The sequence below is a fragment of the Drosophila bipectinata genome, chromosome XR (genome assembly GCF_030179905.1).
Source record: "Drosophila bipectinata strain 14024-0381.07 chromosome XR, DbipHiC1v2, whole genome shotgun sequence".
In the NCBI taxonomy this organism is placed as follows: Eukaryota; Metazoa; Arthropoda; class Insecta; order Diptera; family Drosophilidae; genus Drosophila; species Drosophila bipectinata.
Window position 1 is genome coordinate 11572631 of NC_091735.1, and position 17107 is coordinate 11589737.

The 17107-nt window shown below is 36.2% G+C and overlaps 1 protein-coding gene across 1 annotated transcript; it reads right to left on the minus strand.

Moving 5' to 3' along the window:
* Window positions 1-4668: 4668 nt before the first annotated feature.
* Window positions 4669-6167, minus strand: LOC122322005 (sialin-like). The gene is made up of 2 exons (XM_043213179.1): window positions 5730-6167; window positions 4669-5634 (listed from the first exon to the last, which is right to left on the minus strand). Exons 1-2 carry the CDS (start codon window positions 6165-6167, stop codon window positions 4669-4671), a joined length of 1404 nt encoding a protein of 467 aa, XP_043069114.1.
* Window positions 6168-17107: the final 10940 nt, after the last annotated feature.

The window sequence follows — 17107 nt, forward strand, 5'->3', positions numbered from 1 at the left end:
CCCGGGTGTATGTGTGCGTGCGATTTCGTTTCAAAGCCAACGTGCAACGGGGGTATGAGCAGTGGGAGGACCTGCGCTCGCGGGCACGCTGAAATATTTTTTCATATTTTCATATTCATTTTTTTTTTTTTTAAATGTTCTGCGAAGAACAAATTCATCGCTACAGATCGACCATTTTGGCAGAAACAAAAACAAGAATGAATTTCTTGTAGTGAAAAGTTTTCGGCATTCCAACAACAAAATTCATTCGGATTAGAACGATTGAGGAGAATAGGGAAAACACGAAAAATTGTTATTGTAATTGCCCTCTGCTTATAATGGGACCAACGATGCTTATGGCGTGAGCAACGAATCTTATGGCGTGAGCAGTCTCCCACACCTCCGTATGCATGAACACTTTCAAAAACAAATGAGCAGCGAGAGCAATGGGATGAGCACCACTGCTATAGGGCTTAGGGCTCGATCAAAAATCGAGATCCAACAAGGCATTATGGACAACATTTCTTAGCTTAACTCCTCTGTCTCTGATTATGAAATTCTTGTTTCCAAATTCATAGTGTTTCGATTGGATCGTCCAACTTTTGCAGGTGGTGTCCTCATTGCTGTTACTAATAAGTACCCTTCTGAAATTATTCCTTTCACGAACGAGTTCGGAATTGAGTTCATTGCGGTGAAAATTTTAACTGGCTCGTCTCATATTTTTCTGACCTGTTCCTACATTCCTCCCATGGCTGAAGATATTGTGTACTTTCACCATCTTGATGCCATTAGGTCTGTCTCTTCGTTGGCCAAGGACCGTGATTTAATCCTAATCATGGGAGATTTCAACCTTCCCATCATTTCCTGGATCCCGTCTGAGGTAGACAATTCCTTGCTTTCCAGTTGTCATAACGACTTTATCGATGGCTTAACCGATCTTGCCCTGCTCCAAATTAATCCAATTCATAACACTCATGGCGATTTCTCGACCTTATTTTTTCTAATGTGTCATCCTCTGTGACAGTCATTCGGTCCCCGCCGCTATCGCTTCCTGAAGACATTCACCACCCTACACTTTTAGCATCGGTGTTAATTGATGTGCCTCACAATGATGCTTGCTTTAATGCTAAACCTCGTTTCAAATGCTTCAGAAAGACTGATTTTATTGCCCTTCGGAATCATTTAGCTGAAATCGATTGGAATTTTCTTTCATCTATAAACACAATTGAAGCAGCTACGGATTCGTTTTACGAAATAATTCATAATGCCTTGAACAAATTTGTTCCGGAAGTCCCTGTATCATTGTCTACAAAACCACCTTGGTATAATAAACACCTTTCTCGTCTTAAGAACAGGAAATCCAGAGCTTACAAAAAGTTTCTTAAGTCAGGATCGATGTGCCACCAGTCAAACTTTCTTTATGTTCGCAACCAGTTTATTATTCTCAACGATCTACTCTATAAGCAGTATATCAGGAATTGTAAGGTAAACTTTCGAAATGATCCAAGCTCCTTCTACTCTTTTGTCAATATGAAACGTAAATCAAATCTTTTTCCTCCTTCCCTATCATATAAAAATATTTCACATTCTTCTGAGCAAGGTATTGCTAATCTCTTTGCGTCATTTTTTCAAACCACCTATTCGTCCGATTCATATAACCACAATTCTACTTATCCTTACAAATTACCACATATAAACAACATTTACTTTACAAAATTTCGAATTCAGGATCTGTTCGAAGCTCTTTCAACAATAGATATATCATTCTCTGCTGGTCCTGACAATGTTCCTAGCTGTGTTCTAAGGTACTGTTCTGATATCCTTTGCTATCCTCTCACTATCTTATTCAACTTATCCTTGGAGCTGGCATGTCTCCCCAAGAGATGGAATGAATCTTTTATTATTCCGCTTCATAAGAAAGGCTCTAAAGAACTTATTGAGAACTACCGGGGGATTGCTAAGCTATCTGCGATTCCCAAACTGCTTGAGAAACTGGTTACTTTCCAACTGCAACATTTTTGTAAAAGTATTATTTCCACTTCACAGCATGGTTTTGTCAAGCATCGCTCTACCACAACTAACCTTCTTGAATTCACTTCGTTTATCCACAGAGGTTTTCTGAGCCGCATACAAACTGATGTGGTGTACACTGACTTTAGTAAAGCGTTTGACTCTGTTAACCACCATCTCCTCCTTCATAAGCTATGTCTTTTGGGGTTTTCTCCTCATATAGTACAGTGGTTGACCTCTTATCTATCGAACCGCACGCAGCGTGTTTTGTTTAAAAACAGTTCATCACAGATTATAAATGTTTCATCTGGTGTCCCACAAGGTAGTCACTTAGGACCTCTTCTGTTTGTTCTTTTTGTCAACGATTTACCTAGTGTTGTAAACTATGCTACTACATTTATGTATGCTGATGATGTCAAGTTATGTCTTTCTTTCTCAGACCATTTCCTTCATAGACACTTGCAACTAGACCTTAACGAAGTCTTCTTGTGGTGCTCAAACAATCTCCTTTTGCTTAACTGCTCTAAGTGTAAGGTTATGACGTTCAATCGCAGTGTGCCTCACATCGCTTCGTACTCTCTTGGGAATAACGTCTTAGATCGTGTTTTCCTAATTAACGATCTTGGAGTAATTTTTGACAATAAGTTGTCCTTCAACGACCACATATCACTAACAGTGAATAAAGCCAGAGGCGTGCTAGCTTTTATCAAACGTTGGTCTAAAGAATTTGATGATCCTTTCACAACTAAAACTCTATACGTATCGTTGGTTCGTCCTATCTTAGAATACTGTTCTAGCGTTTGGAGTCCGCAATACTTTGTTCACCAAAGGAGGATTGAATCAGTCCAAAAGCAGTTTCTGCTATTTGCGTTAAAAGGCTTAAACTGGGATACTGCCACTTCCCTCCCGTCGTATAATTGCCGGTTAAAATTACTAAACCTACCTCCTTTGAAAGAGCGCCGTACTTGTGCTGGGGTTATGCTGCTTCATGTGCTTATTCTTGGACAGGTTGACTCACAAGTACTTCTTGAAAAATTTATGTTTTCTGTGCCTAATAGAGCAACTAGATCATTCCGACCCCTTTGGTTACCAATTTCTAGATCTAATTTTGCGGAACACGATCCATTCCGCGTTATTTGTAAAAATTATAACTCGTTATCCCATTTAATGTCCCCTGAACTATCCCTAGATGTAATTAAATCCAAAATTATGGAATATCTTTTAACTTAATTTATCCTTACTCTTAGTTATAATAATATAGAAATAACAGTTCATTGTTAATAATAATAATAAATAAATATGAGCTTATGCGCACGACGATACATAGTTGGTAAAACCACTAACCATACAGCATGTAAGGTCTGCGAAATTATTCACCTTAAGGGGCCCATCCACATCCGCCTACTTGAATTTCATTTTCCCCACTAACTAGAGCCAACATTCGTGCGAACATCATTTTTCAACAAATTTTCAAACTGTCAACATGTCAACGGACAATGACAGCGGCACTGTAATTGCACTTATGGCAATAAGTATTTGCTTAGAAAAAAAGAAAAAACAAAATGAAGCGAAAAAAAGGAAGCACAGTATGTGGATGAAGGAATGGTATGCAAAGCGGATCAAATTCACACATACGAAGCTTTTAAAGGAGTTGCATGAAACGTCTCCTATGGATTTAAAAAACTTTCTTCGAATGGACAGTTCTACATATGAAAAACTGTTAAATTTAGTAGAGCCTGAGATACGAAGACAGGACACACAAATGCGTGAGGCATGCATTATTACGCAAATGCTTGTTTTAGTATGCACCGCTTTTGGCGTGCCATAGCGCAGGCTCATTTTTTAGGCAATAAATAAAATGTAGCAGGAACTTTGTATTCATTTTGCTCTACCAAAACGTTTTTCTAACTTACGTTCGCGCCAACATTGCCATCCATTGGCGAGCATGTTGTTGCCAACGTTGTCAAAATAAAACGATTTGAATTTCATTCGAACATTTTGACGAACACTACCATCCACAAGAAAAATTTCGTCGAGCACAACATGTTCGCCCAACATGCTCGCCTGTGGATGGGCCCCTTTAGGGTCACACTTTTTTGTTGCATCGAAAAATTTATGGGTATTTCTAAGATGATGCAAAATATTCGTAGTGTTTCCTTTTGTTTTTAACTTGGACGAGCAATGATTGCAAATAGCCTCTTGGCCGCCTGCACATTTTTATACCCTTGCAGAGGGTATTATAATTTTGTCCAAAAGTGTGCAACGCAGTGAAGGAGACATCTCCGACCCTATAAAGTATATATATTCTTGATCAGGATCACCTCCTGAGTTGATATAAGCATGTGCGTCTGTCTGTCTGTCTGTTTCTACGCAAACTAGTCTCTGTTTTCTACTTGAAAATATCGACTTGAAACTTTGCCCACACCCTTGGCAGTCAGTATATACGCAAGTAAGAAGCTTCCATATAACGGATTGGTCGAATAGGCCATAACTTAAGCTATTCGGGATTCTTAAAGGATTATATTTAGGTCCAATTTGTGGGATCAGCAGACTATAGATGTCATATAAGTTAACCATCGGAAATGGTTAACTTCGGTCTTTTTTTAATTTTTATTAAAAGACATTGGTTTAATAGTGAAGTATCATCTCTACTATTACTTTCCGTTCTTGTTTCTTATATTATTTGGTTTCAACAGAACAACTTGGATTCATTAAACTGCAAGGATCCCAGGTCTGAAGGATGGTGCTGCTAAAGAGTCCAAAAACCAGCAGAGCCAATGCATTGACGAAGATGAGAGTCATAAGACCGACATTCCACTCGGTCTTGCTGCCCGTTTCCACAAGGGAAGCGACAAGGAGCGGTGCTAGGAACCCAGACAGGTGTGCCAATGCGTTGGCGAAGCCGGAGATCATGCCCACAAAGGAGGGCGCCATGTACAGCAGAGTCGGCCAATAGCAGTTAAATCCCAGGTCAGTTGAGGCTCTCAAAAGCACGAACATGGCAATGACCAGTATCGTGTCCCCACAGTCCGCCATGATGATGACAAAAAGGAAGCTGATGCTAAGTGTACTGCACATCACATACAGGACCCGACGAATCCAGTCCTGGTTGGGTCCGACACGCCGTTCTACGTAGCTGGCGCCTAGGATGCAGACCAACTTGGAGGCAAGAGCTCCTAGGAACGCAACCGTCACAGTGAGGATCACCTGGCGCCGATTTAACTGCATCGCCTCGAGCAGGAAGTGGGGCAGCAAGGTGGAGAGATTCAGAAAGGTGTAGCAGTGGAACAGGTGGGTAAACAAAAAGGCGTACACAGGCCTGGAACGAAACAGGATCCTCCAGGGCACAGCTGCAACCTTCTGGCTGCTAATCAGGTATCCTTGTTGCAGATACTTAAGTTCATGCTGCGAGATTCGCGGATGCTGTTCTGGGGTATCGTAAATGAGCCAAAAGGAGCAGAAGCCGAAGAGCAGTGATATCGCACCCAACAGATAGAAAGGCAACTCCCAGCTCAAGTCGCTTAGGAACCCGACATAGGATATGCCAGAATGGAGCCCACTAGCTCCCCGGAGCATGCAAAAGATACCAGAGCTGTTCTCTCCGTTGGATGGGCCCAGATGACGAAAAGCTTGTACATTGCTGGACTGCCACAGCCACCAAAAAAACCGCACAAAACGAGGTTTGCCGCAGTCGCTTCAAAGCTGTGATGAGCAATGGCCGGAAGCAGGAGACAAAACACCGCCTCCAAAATGTGCGAGAGTAGGAATATATTCTTTCGGCTGTACCGATCGGCTAAACGGCCGGAGAAAAACACCGAAACCACATAGCCGTAATAGTAAATGCCGAGGAAAATCAGCTCCTGTTTGCGACTCAACTTAAGATCCCCCAACATGCTTATTTTAAGCAGAGAACTTACATCCTGCTGCGGACTAGACCCGTTGCATCTAGCTATTTTGGTGGCATTGCTCTCCACCTCGAAAACATTCTCAACACGATCCTCCGAACGAGGCATTACCATCTGTAGTAGGATAATGCCCAGGATGCCCCGCATGTTAGAATGAAGGCAGGAGCTGGTGAAGGCGCATAGAGCGTAGGTGAACCGCACGGAATTCAGAAGTGTGTAGGCGGATGGGCCAGACTCCGAGAGACGTGGCAAGGTCCATGACTTGCTGGACATGGTAGAATCCAATAATTTGAGAATTTTTATCGCAACCGTGCACACCTAGGGCTTTGGAGTAACTGACTGAAGCAAGTGAAGAAAGCTCTATTAAAAATACCATTAAACGCAGTTTAAAACTAAGTCAAGAAATTTATGAAGCTTAGACAATTATTTATTTATGGCAAACCCATCGTTCAAAATAATTCCCAGGTATACGAAACTGGGCTCATAAATACAACCGTTTTTATGTTGACAGCAAATTCAAGGAAAAAACAAACAAACACTACTTCGCAGACATTCATTTGATTTAAAAAAAAAAATTATCCGTTTCCACTTAGTATTAAATATATATGTACTAATATACATATTATGTAACACAATGCCTGATACGGATAAAGTTATTCAATAACTCAATCGTAGTATTGCCAGGAAAGAATAATATTCTTAAGAGGCTAAAGTTAGAAAAGTGGATGACATTTTTATCACCGTTTTAAAGCGAGATATATTAGAAAATGTATTTGGCGTCATAGCTGTGACGAAAATTTGAGAGTTTAGATATCGACACTTGCACGTTTGTCACGTTTTTAAACATGATAACTTTTAAAAAACTGTTTAATTCAATTATACTTCTTTTAAAGAAGACCAAAAAATATGCTTTTCAATAATCGGAAGCCTACAAAAAATAAACCACACTTTGGCAAACTTGTCCAATTTTAGAGTAGCAAATCCCATATATGTAGGTATAATTTGGGGACAACATTTTTTACATAAGTTTATTTGTTTTAACTTTACAGTATATAAATACATTTTAGCTTTTTATGTCAAATACTTACTTCCTCTCAGGTAGATAAGAAATACATTAAATCAATGCGGCGCCATCTAGACGGCTGTGTCAAAACATTCGTATTTACTTACACAATCGCACGTAAAAAAAAGCTTTTACAAACACAGTTGCCACTTTTGGTACAAATGTACCAAAACTGACAAATTTGTTATGTGTGGGTATGTACATTGGATCAATTTCTCATATTGGTAAATTTTTAATTTATCTGGTCTATCTGGTCTAGAAGTATTTAAATTTTGTTCATAAAATTTTATGTTCACACATATTATTTTCAAAAATGGCTCTACTTCTCAAGACACAAATTTTGTATCAGTTAGACCAGTGGTCGGCACCCCAATACATTGAATTGATTTTACCGCATTAGTGTTAGTAACGAATAGCAGAAAGTAGGCTGTGAGCATGACATTTCACACATGTATGCTGTGTGTGTGTGGCAGAGCTCGGGCAGAGAAATTTCCTATGCCCCCGAGATAGGGCCGTGCCGACCTCTGAGTTAGACTATCCATGACTAACACTTGAAAATATCGCATACCAGGGAGCTTGCCGACCAATCAGCTAACTCAACAACCAAAATGCGTCGTATTTTTACTCCAAACATAAATTTTACAGACACCTCAGCATAAAAATTAGCATAAGACATTTTTTTTTATCTATGCCCGCCATCTTTGATTTTGACATGATTTTGTATATGATAAAAAATAAATATTGTAACCGTGCACAATTGCGGCTGAAATTTCTGATGTTTTAAAGGTAAAAGTGGTCATGAAAGGGTTAAAAATTGTCATACCATTTCATCTAATGTAGATAAATTAAATCTAACACAAATGTGGCGCCATCTAAACATCAAGGGCGAAATCAATAATAATATTTATTTTCAAATTTTTAAATAAAACGATGAAGTTAGCAGGGACTTTTTTGAAATTTCACCCAAAAACTGGTTATCTTTGTATCAAATTATTCCTCATACTTTTTTTTCAATAGTGCTGGGTATTTGAAATAATCAATTAAAAAATTAAAGTCCCATTTTTTAAAACCTTAAAATAGCCTTTAAAATTGAACCAGAATTTAAAGTTTTAAGATTTAATTTAAAGTATACATTTACTTTATACTTTTTTTTACCCATTCTTAAAAAGTCATCCACAAATTAAAATCAAAATTTCTTAACAGAGGTTTAACAGTGGCAACGACATTTCACGACTTAGTAAGTAATGCAAGCTAATTAATTAAAGAGTTCTGACTTGAGTTCGAGGTAGATAGCAAAGAGTTTCAAATGTTATTTTCAGAAATTTGTTGTTAAGACCAATATCTAAGAAGATATTAAATAAAAAAACTGTATTTTTTTCTGTATATTTTCTGTAAACTGTAATATTTCTGTATTTGGTTTTTTTAAATCATATCCTTAAGCAAAAGGAGTTCTGATGAGAGTAACGCGTAGCAAGAGAAGAGTTCTAAAGGTCCTTCTTAGAAACTTTTTATTTAAGATCAATATTTAAAATACTATTATAGATCAGTATCAATATTTAATTTTAATTATAGATCAATATTTAAAATACTATTTAAAACCATAAGTTTTAATTTTCAGTAAACATGTTAACAGAGTTTTATATTAAATTCGGCCCAAGGGTAGGCAACTAAAAAACGGTTCATGGCATTCGTTTTAGCAGATCAATGTTAACATTTTTGAATTACTAAACAAATTTTTAAAAAGTATTTAAATGAAAATATTATGATATTATGAAGCATTGAGTAATATTTCATGCAATAGGCTTGTAAAAAAAATGAGGGAATGTCTACGTTGGTGAAGTTGTGGAATTTTATAAAACCGCCTAACACCCCTGCCCATATTTTCAATTCACAAAAATTTAAATAAACAACATTACAAAAATTTAAATAAATAACATTACAGTAAATCATAAATCGAAGTGAAAAGCTCATAAAATTGCCGAAATAGCAGGTTATGTTTTTGAAAATATTTCATTACCTATTGAAATCGATGAAATTGTACTTTCAGGATATTTTTAAAACAAACATTATTGGTTATATTTTGTGTTGAAATCTGTAAACAGGCACCTTTTAAAAACGGTAAACGCCTTTATGACTAAAAACCAGATAGGACGGCTGTAGTCGAGTTCCCCGACTTTATTATACCCGGTACTCATCTTTTCCACAGAAAATTTAACTTTTTTTTTTTTGCTTTTTTTTTTTTACTTTTTTATAACCCGTACAGCATAAAATGTACCTTAAGGGGGGACATCTGAGTAACAGGCCAAAAAAAGCGGTTTTTCTCGAATTTTTTTTGGCCAAATCAAAACAGCTAATCGAAAATTTGTAAATGGGGTTTTATTATATTATATTTAAACTACACAATAACATTTTTTTTTAATAAATCGAAAACAAAATGGCGGCCCTGCAACCCTTATTCGTAGGCCCTATTTTTTTAAAGGGGGTCCACGGCCGAATACCTAACGTCCTTAATTTTTGATCTAGAACAAAAAATCAAGTTTGGTTAGTTTCTTTATCTCAACGGCTATCGACATACGTAGGATTTTTTCGATATATTGATTTTTTCCAAAATGGCAAGTGATTGAACAAAATTTTCAATTTTCACGAACCAAAAACGTCACAAAATTGTTGATAAAAAAAAAAGTAAGCAAAATGAAAAAAAACTACGTGTGTCGATAGACATAGGTATTCTGAGTATACTGTCAAATAGGTGTTCGGCCAACTCAAAAAAAGTGGTTTCGAGAAAAACGCGTTTAAAGTTTTAAGTACTGTGGGATATACCTGTGAGGCATCGCCGCAGAATGGAAAATTTCGACACTTAGACACTTTGGCCGGACTCTATCTTTTGATATGTTATTTTTAAGACCCAAAAGAATTTTTTAAGCGAAAAAAAAAATTTTCGATTTTTTCAAAACTCTACTCAGATGTCCCCCCTTAACAGAAAATTTAACTAACCTTTATAATTTCAGCTTTAACGGTACGGATTCTTAGCATCAAATTTTTGTTGCACACTTTTGCGCTTGGGCAAAACAACAACAAACCTACGGCCATAATACCGATTCAGTATAAAATCAGACTAAAAAGTCTATAACTCGTCTACAAATTATCCGATTTGGCTGCTTTTTGGTTTGTACGTGTAGATTAGCCATCGGAACAGTTTGGCATTAAAATGTAAAAAAAAAATACTTATTAAATAATTTGTTTGCATCAAAAACATGTCCTGTAAAGAAACTATATAGAAGCAAAATCTGTGAAAAGGATTTTTATACCCGGTACTCGTCGTAAAGTACAATAATATATTGTATACTTAAGGGGGGACTTCTGAGTAACAGGCGAAAAAAAACTGATTTTCTGGAATTTTTTTTGGCTAAATGAAAAAGCCAATCGAAAATTTGTAAATGAGGTTTTATTATATTATATTTAAAGTACAAAATAAATTTCTTTGTAATAAATCGAAAACAAAATGGCGGATCTGCAGCCTTTATTCGTAGGCCCTATTTTTTAAGGGGGTCCATGGCCGAACACCTAACGTCCTTAATTTTTGATCTAAAACAAAAAATCAAGTTTGGTTAGTTTTTGTACATCAACGGCTATCGAAACACGTAGGATTTTTTCGATATATTGATTTTTTCCAAAACGGTGAGTGATTGAAGAAAATGTTAAATTTTCACGAACAAAAAACGTCACAAAATTCTTAATAAAAAAAGTAAGCAATATAAAAAAAAAATCCTACGTGTGTCGATAGACATAGGTATTCTGAGTATACGGCGTCCCTCAAGGAAGTCATCTTGGCCCGTTATTATTTACGCTTTTTATAAACGACTTGCCCCCTGCTTTAACGAACTCTCTAGTTCTTATGTATGCAGATGATGTAAAGCTTTGTCTTCAGTACAAATCCATCTCTGCCCAATGCAGTCTTCAGTCTGACCTTGATAACTTTCAAAAATGGTGTTTAGCTAATGATCTAATACTTAATGGATCTAAATGCAAACATATGTCTTTTTATCGTTCTTGCCCTCTGCAAGCTACTTATTCTATTAATGGGATTGCCTTAGAAAAATTAACCCAGGTTAATGATCTCGGCATCCTATTAGACATCAAACTTAAATTTGCCGACCATATTTCCTTAATGGTTAATAAGGCTAAAGGAGTCCTTGGTTTTATCAAAAGGTGGTCAAAAGAATTTAATGACCCCTATATAACCAAAACACTATTCATTTCTTTGGTCCGTCCTATACTGGAGTACGGTTCATGTGTCTGGAGTCCCCAATATGGAGTACATCAGGACCGCATAGAATCCGTACAAAAGAATTTCCTAACTTTTTCACTTAGAGGTCTAAACTGGAATGCTAATCTTCAACTTCCATCTTATAGTAGTAGACTCTTACTCATAAACTTACCTAGCTTAACAAATCGTAGGACAATGCTCGGTGTAGTTTTTCTGCATAACCTTATTAACGGGGATGTAGATAGCCAGCATTTACTAACACGCTTAAATTTTAACATTCCTAATAGAAGGACTCGAAACTTTAGTACTCTGTTCCTTAGCCGTTGTAGTTCGACATATGCACTGCATGACCCTTTTAGGGTATTATGTTCGAACTACAATGGTCTCTACTCTATTACATCTCTTTCCTGTCCCTCTAACTTAAAATATAGAATTTTAAATTTCCTTACTAACTCCTCTTAGCTTAATAATTAACAAATAACTTAATATTCTAACAAATCGTTTCTTGAGCGCCCCTCGGTCGTCTGGGCCTTTAAGCTTTATGATGAATACAGGAATGCTAGCTGATGCTCTTATTGATGCACAAGCCATTTCCAAATTCTGAAAGACCGGTAAAAAAAAAAAAAAAAAAGAAAAAAAAAAAAATACTGTCAAAATTTTAGATCGATAGGTTAAGAGTTGTTTGAGTTATGTGTTCGGCCAACTCAAAAAAAGCGGTTTCGAGAAAAACGCATTTAAAGTTTTAAGTACTGTGGGATATACATACCTTTGAGGCATCGCCGCAGAGTGGAAAATTTCGACACTTAGACACTTTTGCCGGACTCTATCTTCTGATATGTTATTTTTAAGACCCTAAAGAATTTTTAAGAAACCCTAAAGAAACCCTAAAGAAGCGAAAAAAAAAATTTTCCGATTTTTTCAAAACTCTACTCAGATGTCCACCCTTAAAACAACTCGGAATGGATATCTGTTTTATTTGCGAGATACTTTTCTGCTATCCTGTTCGACTAACCAAATGGATGAAGACCCTCAATATATAACTTAACTATTCACCAAATTTTGGGGAAGGTCGTTGATTTCACGACAATTTTAGAAAATTAATATTTTACTCTCAGCTGAGAAATGGAAAAAAAGAATGCCTTCTTAAAACAATTCTGGAAAATTTTTAAAGCTTCTCAATCGAAAGTGGACGGAAAGTTCCGTGCATCCTTTTTTTTAAACATGCCACCATAAATACGGGTACTGATGCCTGGTTACTATGATAAGGTTCGAGGTCGTTGCATAGAGTTTGGAGCTGTTCTTATAGGATACATAATAAACAAACATAAAAAATAAAGTGATTTGGAATATGGATTTGGAATTAGGATCCTTTATTTTGCATGTGTGAATTAGCTTCCAGAGCAGAGACGTTTCAGAAAACTTTCCACCGAATCAAAAGAAGTACCTATGGTTCGGTCGATGCTACCGACGATGTTGCTTTTCGGATTCCAGTTGTTAATGATAGAAAGGCTAAGTTACATGAATTTGGCAAAGAAAAGTCCAAATACATATTTTCTTACCAATATATGTTTATTTCCTGAGCCTTTAATGGAATAACAAAAAGCCAGGGACCGTAAATAATGATTATTGTTATGATTTTTATTTTAAAAATCACAAAATAATGATAATTCTCCAAACAAAAATGTAAAAATCAAAATTAATCATTATTCTATGGCAGTGTGGGGCAAACTCTCGTGCATAGGTAGGAAATTTTGCCGCAGCGCTGCCGGCACACTGGCAGTGCACTATAGGATATTTGACCACTTTTTCTGACTATTCATGCTCAACTGGGCATCCCTACAGTCAGCGCTGAAGTTAGAAGTTTCGCCGCTAAATACAAGGATTAACTAACACGACATCCAAACACATGTGCCACCAATTTGCTGGACAGCAGCACCACCATCAGAAGACTCAAGAGGAAGCATCCACTGGATTTACTAAATTACCATTTTAGATTCATAGCTTGTATTTATCAAACTCCTATTGTCAAGGTTAACTTAAACAAGAAAGGAAAGCTAACTTCGGGCGGAGCTGAAGTTGATATACCCTTGCAGTTAAAACCGGATATGTATCGCAAGCATCGGATATAGTTGGCCGATCCTTATGATTACATCATAATAAAACCAATAAACTAAAATAAAAAATATAAAAAAAGTCCCAAACATCTATCTTCAAAAATACGAAAGTTGATATTTCTACCAAATACCATTTCCGATCGTTCAGTTATATGGCAGCTATAGGATATAGTCAGCCGATCCCAATGAAATTTGGTAGGTTGTATCAACTGGCTAAAAATAAAATCTGTATTAGGTTTCATCTTTCTATCTTCAAAAACACGAAAGTTGGGTCTTTTCGATCGTTCAGTCATATGGCAGCTATAAGATATAGTCGGCCGATCCTTATGAAATTTGGCATGTCGTAATAGTTTGCCAAAAATAGCTTTCGTGTAAAATTTAAACTCTCTAACTCTAAAAACACCGAAGTTATACCATTTCCGATCAATCAGTTATATGGCAGCTATAGGATATAGTCGGCCGATCCAGGCCGTTCCGACTTATATACTGCGTGCAAAGGAAAGAAGGGTGTGTGCAAAGTTTCAAGACGATAGCTTTAAAACTGAGAGACTAGTTCGCGTAGAAACAGACAGACGGTCAGACGGACAGACGGACAGACGGACATGCTCATATCAACTCAGGAGGTGATCCTGATCAAGAATATATATACTTTATAGGGTCGGAGATGTCTCCTTCACTGCGTTGCACACTTTTGGACAAAATTATAATACCCTCTGCAAGGGTATAAAAAAAAAAAACAAAAAAAAGTAAATTGTCTGGGAAGAGATGAGTACCGGGTATAATAAAGTCGGGAAACTTGACTATAGACGTCCTATCTTGTTTTTAGTCATAAAGGCCTTAATATAGGAAATTTATTGTACCGTTTTTACAAGGTACCTGTTTACAGATTTCTAAATAAACCTCTGCAAGGGTATAAAAAAAAACAAAAAAAAAGTTAATTGTCTGGGAAGAGATGAGTACCGGGTATAATAAAGTCGGGAAACTTGACTATAGACGTCCTATCTTGTTTTTAGTCATAAAGGCGTTAATATAGGAAATTTATTGTACCGTTTGTACAAGGTACCTGTTTACAGATTTCAACACAAAATATAACCAATAATGTGTATTTTAAAAATAACCTGAAAGTACAAGTACGGTTTTATAAAATTCCACAACTTCACCAACGTAGACATTCCCTTATTTTTTTTACAAGCCTGTTGCATGAAATATTACTCAATGCTTCATAAAATCATAATATTTTCATTTATATAATTTTTAATATTTTTTTTAGTAATTCAAAAATACATAGACGTATTTAATGTCAATGTTAACATTGAACTGCTAAAACGAATGCAGCATCCCAATAAAGCACAGTACGAAAACGCCATCGTAACCGTTTTTTAGTTGCCTAACCTTGGGCCGAATTTAATATAAAACTTTGTTAACATGTTAACTGAAAATGAAAACTTATGGTTTTAAATAGTATTTTAAATATTGATCTATAATTAAATATTGATACTGATCTATAATAATATTTTAAATATTGTTTTTTAATTCCTTTTTTTAACAGTTAGCCTTATATTAATACATATTTAAACAAGAAAGGAAAGCTAACTTCGGGCGGAGCCGAAGTTTATATACCCTTGCAGTTAAAACCGGATATATATCGCAAACATCGGATATAGTTGGCCGATCCTTATGAGAATATGATAATATTACCCAATTTATTATAATACAAAAACCAAACCTAAAAATGTCCCAAGCTTCTATCTTCAAAAACACAAAAGTTGGGTCATTTCCGATCGTTCAGTTATATGGCAGCTATAGGATATAGTCGGCCGATCCTAATGAAATTTGGTAGGTTAGATCATCTGGCCAAAAATATAATCTGTTTTAAGTTTCAGCTTTCTATCTTCAAAAACACGAAAGTTGGGTCATTTCCGATCGTTCAGTTATATGGCAGCTATAAGATATAGTCGGCCGATCCTTATGAAATTTGGCATGTCGTAATAGTTTGCCAAAAATAGCTCTCTTGTCAAATTTGAACTCTCTAACTCTAAAAACACCAAAGTTATACCATTTCCGATCAATCAGTTATATGGCAGCTATAGAATATAGTCGGCCGATCCGGGCCGTTCCGACTTATATACTGCGTGCAAAGGAAAGAAGGGTGTGTGCAAAGTTTCAAGTCGATAGCTTTAAAACTGAGAGACTAGTTCGCGTAGAAACAGACAGACGGACAGACAGACGGACAGACGGACATGCTCATATCAACTCAGGAGGTGATCCTGATCACGAATATATATACTTTATAGGGTCGGAGATGTCTCCTTCACTGCGTTGCACACTTTTGACCAAAATTATAATACCCTCTGCAAGGGTATAAAAATAAAAATGCCCATAAATAAGTATTTTACATTTTACACTGTCTTTTACATCAATTTCTATTGAAAAGGGATTTTCAAAGTCAGAATCTGAATCACTATCACTATTGCTAGCATCAAAATCGGGAACATTGTCATTATTGTTCATGTTCCAAGAATATATTAACTTTCGCCGAAACGACGGCGACATACAAAAGATGAGATTCGTTGTGACCTTGATTAACAGTTAAATTGGATGCCAATTTTTTCTTCCGAAGGGGCCGGCGTTAGTGGAATGAACTTACTGTCCAGAAAAGAAAATCTATATGGACAGAAGCTATTTGGTATGCATGGTCTTAAATCTGGTCATACTTCTGTATGTAAAGGTAAAAGCTTCTCACTTTGGTATTGATTTCATCTTTTTTCTTCGTGCTTCTCGTCGAGTTCTTTCAGTTCATCATAAATCCGACCCAAAAAGACAGATGCGCTAAGATTGTTTCGTATTTATGTATGTGCATAGATATCAAGCAGTTGCTCATGGGAGAACTCAACCACTGGTACAATATGTGGGCAGGGCCCTTTTTCGGGGGCAATCGAAATTTCTCTGCCCGAGCTCTGCCGCACACACGCAGTATAATCGTATGAAACGTCACACTATGGGGCCACCAAACTATAGAAAATTTAACTACTTTTTCTGACCAAAAAACATTTTTTGAAAGTTAAAGGATTTAAATAATTTTGACTGCATATCATTCACAATAGATTAATTTTTAATGTTGCATACCAGAAATTTTCATAGATGGCGCCACTGCGAAGAAATCAGCTGTTAAAAACAGCTGTTGATGTTAACAATTACGTGAGCTTAGAATTTACGATTATTTGGTGCGATTTGAAATGAAATTAATACTTTACTAATACAATATGGTTTGTATTATGTGTTTTTGTATGTGAAGTGTCCAAAAAACTTGTGTTGTCTTTTAAATAAAGTGAAAATGTTTGTAGTCAAGCAAAAGAAATTTTTAGAAATAAATCACATTTTTAAAAAGAGATTTAAACTAAGTCGAACCGAGTCAAGCATTGTTATTTAGTCCATGTTGTAGATTGTTTAATTTTAGTAGATTGTTTAAATGCGCTTCTATGCACTTTCGAAGAAATTCATAATTGAAGGAGGCAACCTCAAAACCTTGAATGTGTATCTGTTAGCTGTGAGACTAGTGCAAAAACGATTTTAATTTAAAAAAATAAAAGATTTTTAATAAAAAAAAAAAAACCACACCTACTTTTCCAAAAGAAGACTATGGCTTTATAAAACACTAAAAAAGAACCAAATTAACCAATTAGAATAGAACCAATAACCGAATCGGTTATTGCCGATAAAAAAAAACTTGGTTCGATAGGTTAAATATTTGCGCTTTTCAAAAGTGTTT